Source organism: Vanellus vanellus, assembly GCF_965231255.1.
Source record: "Vanellus vanellus genome assembly, contig: HAP1_SCAFFOLD_53, whole genome shotgun sequence".
In the NCBI taxonomy this organism is placed as follows: Eukaryota; Metazoa; Chordata; class Aves; order Charadriiformes; family Charadriidae; genus Vanellus; species Vanellus vanellus.
In genome coordinates this window covers 1,247,823-1,254,865 of record NW_028128477.1, presented here as the reverse complement: position 1 = coordinate 1,254,865, position 7,043 = coordinate 1,247,823, and the positions used below count along the sequence as shown (strand labels likewise).

General features: G+C 54.3%; 1 protein-coding gene across 1 annotated transcript; it reads right to left on the bottom strand.

The window, feature by feature from the left end:
• Positions 1–216: 216 nt before the first annotated feature.
• Positions 217–1,143, bottom strand: LOC309684375 (olfactory receptor 14A16-like; the record flags this gene model as incomplete). Its single annotated transcript, XM_082500299.1, has 1 exon — positions 217–1,143. Exon 1 carries the CDS (start codon positions 982–984, stop codon positions 217–219), a length of 768 nt encoding a protein of 255 aa, XP_082356425.1. The 5' UTR covers positions 985–1,143.
• Positions 1,144–7,043: the final 5,900 nt, after the last annotated feature.

Sequence of the window (7,043 nt, the reverse complement as noted above, 5' to 3'; positions counted from 1 at the left end):
CTATTCTACTTGAGACATCCCGTTTCATTTAAGAGCTGTTACCAGACCGGCCAGATCTGACTCAGTGTTGTGCAAGGGTCAGACACAGTAGGATCAAGCCTCAGAATAAGTAGTATAAACCCAGAAAAATATCAATCAGCAGGGTTATGACAGGAGAAAAATTAGGCTCCTGATCTAAGATAAACTCTGGGCAATGTGCTGAGAAGGGGCGGCAGGTTATTGTCGGTGAAACAGCGTCCATTGGGCCAGTTTCCATAGGGCATCCTTGAGCTCCTGGTTCCTCATGCTGTAGATGAGGGGGTTCACTGCTGGAGGAACCACCGAGTACAGAAATGATACCACCAGGTCCAGGGATGGGGAGGAGATGGAGGGGGGCTTCAGGTAGGCAAACATACCAGTGCTGATAAAGAGGGAGACCACGGCCAGGTGAGGGAGGCACATGGAAAAGGCTTTGTGCCGTCCCTGCTCAGAGGGGATCCTCAGCACCGCCCTCAAGATCTGCACATAAGACACCACAATGAAAACAGAACACCCAAAGGCTAAAAAGACACTAACCACCAGAAGCCCAACTTCCCTGAGGTAGGAGTGTGAGCAGGAGAGCTTGAGGATGTGGGGGATTTCACAGAAGAACTGGTGCAGGGCATTGCCCTGGCAGAGGGGCAGTGAAAATGTATTGGCCATGTGCAGGAGAGAATTGAGGAACCCACTGCCCCAGGCAGCTGCTGCCATGCGGACACAAGCTCTGCTGCCCAGGAGGGTCCCGTAGTGCAGGGGTTGGCAGATGGCAATGTAGCGGTCATAGGCCATGACGGTGAGAAGATAAAACTCTGCTGAAATGAAGAAGCCAAACAGAAAGACTTTAGCAGCACACCCTGCATAGGAGATGGCCCTGGTGTTCCAGAGGGAATTGGCCATGGCTTTGGGGAGAGTGGTGGAGATGCAGCCCAGGTCCAGAACAGAGAGATTGAGAAGGAAGAAGTACATGGGGGTGTGGAGGCAGTGGTCGCAGGCGATGGCGGTGATGATGAGGCCGTTTCCCAGGAGGGCAGCCAGGTAGATGCCCAGGAAGAGCCAGAAGGTCAAGAGCTGCAGCTCCCAAGTGTTTGCACATGCCAGGAGCAGGAACTGTGTGATGGAGCTGCTGTTGGATATTTGCTGCTTCTGGGCAGGGGGACGTGGTCGAGGTCTGTTACCAGAGATTTCCCTAAGGAAAATGAAAGCCATTTCCCATAGACTTTACCCCTCCTGTAATACGCCCTTTTCCTTTTCCAGGAGACATTCCTCAGCGTCCTGACTCGAGCTCTGGTTTACTCTTGCTGATTGTGCTGTGAGGAGGGAAGAGTTCCTGGGAAGAGTGAGGACCGGGGTCCGTGCCGATGTTCTGCCTGTTCTGATGGAACCACCTACAATGCAGAAGGGCTTGTCAGCATCTGCACATGCACTGCTAAGGAACCAGGATGGCAGAAGGCAGTTGGAGAGGCTTTGGGTATTTTACAGCTCCCCCACCTCCCCTGGGCACTGTTCTGGGATGTCAGAAACCCTCAGCATTTCTGCTTCCCTCCAGGAGAACAGAGTGAGTGCTGTGAGACATGAGGATTGCCTGGGGCAGACAGCAGAGTCAATGGAGATGGTTTGTCCCTCCATCTTGCACTGTCATGACATGGAGGGGGATTCCCCTCTTTTATTATGCCATCAGACAGTGCTGAGAGTAGAAGGATCCATCTCAGACTATGAAATGTCTCACCCTTTCTCAAGGTCTCAGCAGCCCACCTCTAGCCAAGGACACACATGACTCACTTCACCCACCCAACAGCATTTCCTCAGTCACAGAATCTCTGTTTCTCTGTGGGGCTTTTCGATAACACAAAGGTGCTATGGGACAGGTTGGCATCCTGGAGGGCAGGTCACAGCTTCCATGGACACCCAAAGGACATACCCAATTTATGGGATCTCAGTGAGAGAAAATGGACTCCTTCCCCACCCACACAACCTGCACTGCCCACAGCCCCACAAGTCAGAAGGAAACTTTGACACTGGTTCCCATGGACACACCGGCAGGAGTGGATGAACAAGATCAGTGTGGGACTCTGCAGCTGAAATTCCCATCCCAGGGAGGCTGACAGCAATAAAAAGATAACTTTAAAGGAGACATGTGGACAAACCAGGAGAAATGCCGTGAGGGTCTGACTGGGAGAGTCACGGGGAGAGGCAGCCGGGCACTCAGGGCAGCATTACCCTCAACCTGCTGGGCACGCCACCGCCCAGACACTGATCATGCAGGGCAGGTGCCCTCAGCCTCACCGCTGGGCAGCAGCAATGGGGCACGTGGCAGGAGGGATGCCCTTCGCCTCTCCTGCTGCTCTGCCGGGCACAGAGCTGACTCCCACCCCAGAGCCCATGGCCGTGAGGGCTGAGGGCTGTGCTGGGTGGCTCAGGGAAGGCATCTGCACTGCAGGGGTGGCTGGAGGTGCCCCTATCTCCCCTGCAGCAGGGCTTCCAGGAGCAGCTCCCTCCTTCCCTGCCCATCTCCACTGCCTGGAGCTCTCCCTGCCAGCAGCTCTTTCCCTGCCCCCACGTCTCTTCCCTGCCAGTGCTCGCAGACCCCATGGCAGCCCCCGTGTGCCCAGCTCTGCCCTGCAGCCTCTGCGTGTGTGCAGGGGCTAAAGGGCAGGTCCCACAGACCCTGGTGAGACTGGAAAGGGGATGCTGCTGCTGTCTGTAGCCCCCAGAGCTGGAAACCGAAGACACGGACTCAGGAAAGCTCCTTATCTCTACAGGAACCCTCCTTTGGCCTTTCATTTGAAAGTCCTCTTGGACATGTGCCACTGCCCACCCAGCCAACCAAGAGAAGAAACAGCAAAAGAAATTTACATTTATATTAAGGGAACTCCATCTTGAAAAGTCCCTCCAGGAATGACCAGAGGTCATCTGGAGTTGTAAAGAGCCGTGACCCACACAGCACCCTCTTCAAAGCAGAAGGACATTGCCCAGCCAGGGGTCACTCCTTCCACCCACAGCTTCTCCCCACAGAAACTACGTGGGAGCTCTCTGGGCAGGCGGAGAGCTGACCCTGGCAGGCGGCAGAAACCCTGCCCTGGCACACAGCCCCCAGGGTGCAGCGACCCTGCTGGCAAGGAAAGCCCTTCCCACCCCTGCCTGCACACCCACCTTCACAGCCCTTCAACCATTCCTGGGAGAAGGCAGCTGTCATGCCCTGTGCCTCTGATGGTGCAGCAGGGAAGCCCCAATCTAGAGAATGTCCTCTTCTTCCACAGCAGAGAAGTGTGAGCGTCCACCTGAAAGATCCCACGGGCTGTGGGAGGTGCCAGCTTTTGGAGATCTCTCCAGCTACTGCAGCTGCTCTGCTTTGGGAAGAGTTCTCCCCCCACTCACCCTCAGCATCCTCCCTCTCCAGACTGCCTTCAACCTCTCTCTGCCTCCCTGCTCTGCCCTCGCTGCCTGCAGGCAGTGCCCTCAGCCCTGCTGCGCTGTGCAGAGGAGCTGCTCCTGAGCAGAGCTGTCTCTGTGCAGCGCTGCCCGCTTGCCAGGACCTCCCTCCGTCCCAGCAGCCCGGCCCAGCTCAGCAGCAGAGGACCACTGGGCCTTTCTCTGCCTCCTCCCCACACTGCCCCAATCCCTCGAGGTGTCCCTGCGCCTCCAGGGCTGACAGCTCCTCCAAGGCAGTGGGGTCTCTCCTGGGGAGCAGAGTTTGAAGCAGAATGAAGTCATCACTGACTGTCCGTCTCTGAACCCTGGACGGATCGATCCCTGTGGTGGGAATTGCTCTGCCAGGTTGTACGGACCTACAGGAGGTGTCCATGTTGCCCTCTGGAAACCCCCATTCCTGCCCCATTGCCAGGCAGGGCATGGAGGCAGTGACGGGCCAGGGATCGTTCCCACCAGTGCAGGGCAGGGATTGAGCCAAGTCAATGAGGCATCTCTGCTCTCAGCAGTGTTCCTGAGGCCGGAGGGACATTCTGCTTCTCCAGTGCACCCAACAGACCCACTGGAGGGGGGATTCCTCTTGCCTCAGCTCAGCTGCCCAACATCATTTTGAGCTCCTTCTCTGAGCTGCCCTGTGAGCAATGGAGACAGAGGCCAGGAGGGAGCTTTTCCAATGCAAACACCGGGTGACATCTGAGGTGCCAGAGGTGGTTCAGGACACGTGCAGGGAACTGCAAGCTCTAATGGAGCAATTGTGAGAGACAGGGCAGCATCTGGGGGCATTGTCCTGGATGCTGGTGGGGAATCCCTTTGGCCAACAGAAAACATAGAAGACCACAGAATCACAGGATCACAGAATGGTAGTTGTTGGAAGGAACCCTCCTAGATCGTCTAGTGCAACCCCCGTGCAACCCCCGTGCCAAAGTAGGGTCACCTAAAGCAGGTTGGACAGGAATGAAGCCGGGCAGCTTTTGAATATCTCCACAGAAGGAGACTACACGGCCTCTCTGGACAGCCTGTTCCAGTGCTTTGGTGCCCTCAAAGTAAAGACATTTTTCCTTGTGTTCAGATGGAATTTCCTGTGTTCCACTTTGTGCCCGTTTCTCCTTGTCCTGTCAGTGGGCAGCACAGAAAGGAGTCCGCCCCCATCTTCTTGAAACCCTCCCTTTAGAAACTGGTAAGCATTGAGGAGATCCCCTCTCAGCCTTCTCTTCTCCAGGCTATACGTACCCACCTCTCTCAGCTGTTTCTCATAAGAGAGGTGCACCAGTCCCGTGAACATCTTTGTAGCCCTCTACTGGACTCTCTCCAGTAGTTCCCTGTGTTTCTTGCACTGGTGTACCTAGAACTGGCCACACTACTCCAGATTCGGCCTCAGCAGCACAGAGCAGAGGGGAAGGATGACCTCCCTCCACCTGCTGGCCACGCTCTTTTGTAATGCACCCCAGGAGACCATAGGCCTTCTTGGCCAACAGGGCACATTGCTGGCTTATGGTCAACTTATTGTCCACCAGGACTCCCAGGTCCCTCTCAGCAAAGCTGCTTTGCAGCAGGTGAACCCCATACCTTTACTGGTGCATGGGGTTTTTCCTCCACAGGTGCAGGACCCTACACTTCCCCTCGCTGAACTTCATTATGTTCCTCTCCACCCAACTCTCCAGCCTTTCCAGGTCTCGCTGACCGGCCTGCCGTTTCCTGGGTCCTCCTTCTTGCCCTTTTTGAAGACTCGCGTGACTTTGGCTTTCCTCCAGTCCTCAGGCACCTCTCCTGTCCCCCTGACCTTTCAAAGATGGTGGAGAGCGACTTCATAATAACATCTGCCAGGTCCCTCAACACTCCTGGGAGTGACCCATCAGGGCGGTGGGTGTCAAGTTTGCCTAAATGATCTCTAACCTGATCCTCCTTGACTGAGGGAAAGTCTTCATTTTCTCAGATTCTTTCTCTTCACTCCAGAGTCTGGAATTGCTGAGGGCCGGCCTTAGCAGTAAAGACTGAAGCAAAGAAGGCATTCAGTAATTCTGCCTTCTCTGCATCTTCCGTCACCAGGGCACCCACCTCATTCAGTAGCAGGCCCACATTTTCCCTGGTCTGCCTTTTACTACTGAGGTACTTGGAGAAGCCCTTCTTATTGTCCTTGACATCCCTGGCCAGGATTAATTCCAAGTGGGCTTCAGCCTTCCTCGTTACATCCCTACATACTCTCGCAATGTTTATATACTCCTCCCAAGTCGCCACTCCCTTTTTCCACATTCTGTAAACTTCTCTCTCGCACCTGAGTTTTTCCAGAAGGTCCTTGCTTGTCCATGCAGATTTCCTGCCTCCTCTGCCTGATTTATTACTCATAGGCTTGCACTGATGTTGAGCTTGGAGGAAGTGGAGCTTTTCTATTAACCAGCTCACCTGCACCCCCCTTCCTGTAACAGCCTTTTCCCGTGGGATTCCTCCAAGTATGTCTTTGAAGAGGCCAAAGTCAGCTCTCCTGAAGTCCGGGCTTGTAATTCTACTTTTTGCCCTGCTTCTTCCACGCAGGATCCAGAACGCCACCATCTCATGGTCACTGCAGCCAAGGCTACCACCAGCCTTCACATCCCCAACTAGTCCTTCTTTATTTGTGAGTAAGACATCCTGCAGCGCACCTCTCCTCGTTGGTTTCCCCACCAACTGTGTCAGAAAGTTCTCATCAATGCTCTGGAGAAATCTCCAGGACTGTGTGTGCCTGGCTGTGTTGTTTCCAGCAAATATTGGGGTGGCTGAGGTCCCCCATGAGAACCAGGGCCTGTGACCATGAGGCTATTTCCAGTTGTCTGTAGAAGGCCTCATCAACTTCCTCTTCCTGATCTGGTGGTCTGTAGTAAACACCCACAGCAGTGTCTCCCACATTATCTATCCCTTCATTCTTAACGATAAGCTGTCAACACGTTCTTCATCCAGCTGCAGACAGAGCTCAATGAGTTCCAGTTGCTCTGTCCCGTAGAAAGCAACTCCACCACCTCACCCTGCTGGCCTGTCTTTCCGAAAGAGTACATAGCCATCCGTGACAGCATTCCAGTCCTGCGAGCTATCCCACCATGTCTCTGTAATTGCAATGAGACCATGGCCCTGTGGCCATCATCCCCTCTGGAAGGGTTTTGTGGAAAGGAAGGCTGGGACGCTGTGTCAGGGTTTTCACTGAAGGAAGTATTGACCCAGAAGCCTTATCATTTTACTGCTGTCCTTCAGTCTTTGTGCCTAACACATGTCCTTCAGACACATGTCCTTCAACACATGTCCTCCCAGAAATGGAGAAAGTATGCCAAAGAAAAAGAAGTCATTATCGGGGGATTTGTTGGGAAAGAGCACAGGATGGGCTCAAGGATGTCTCCCTTAACTTGTCAATGTCTTCTTCTCTTTCAGCAGTGCGCCATGCCCAGAGTAGCTGTTCAATAGCAGCTCCATCACCCAGTTCCTCCTTCTGGCATGTGCAAACACTCGGGAGCTGCAGCTCTTGACCTTCTGGCTCTTCCTGGGCATCTACCTGGCTGCCCTCCTGGGAAACAGCCTCATCATCACGGCCATCGCCTGCGACCACCTCCTCCACACCCCCATGTACTTCTTCCTCC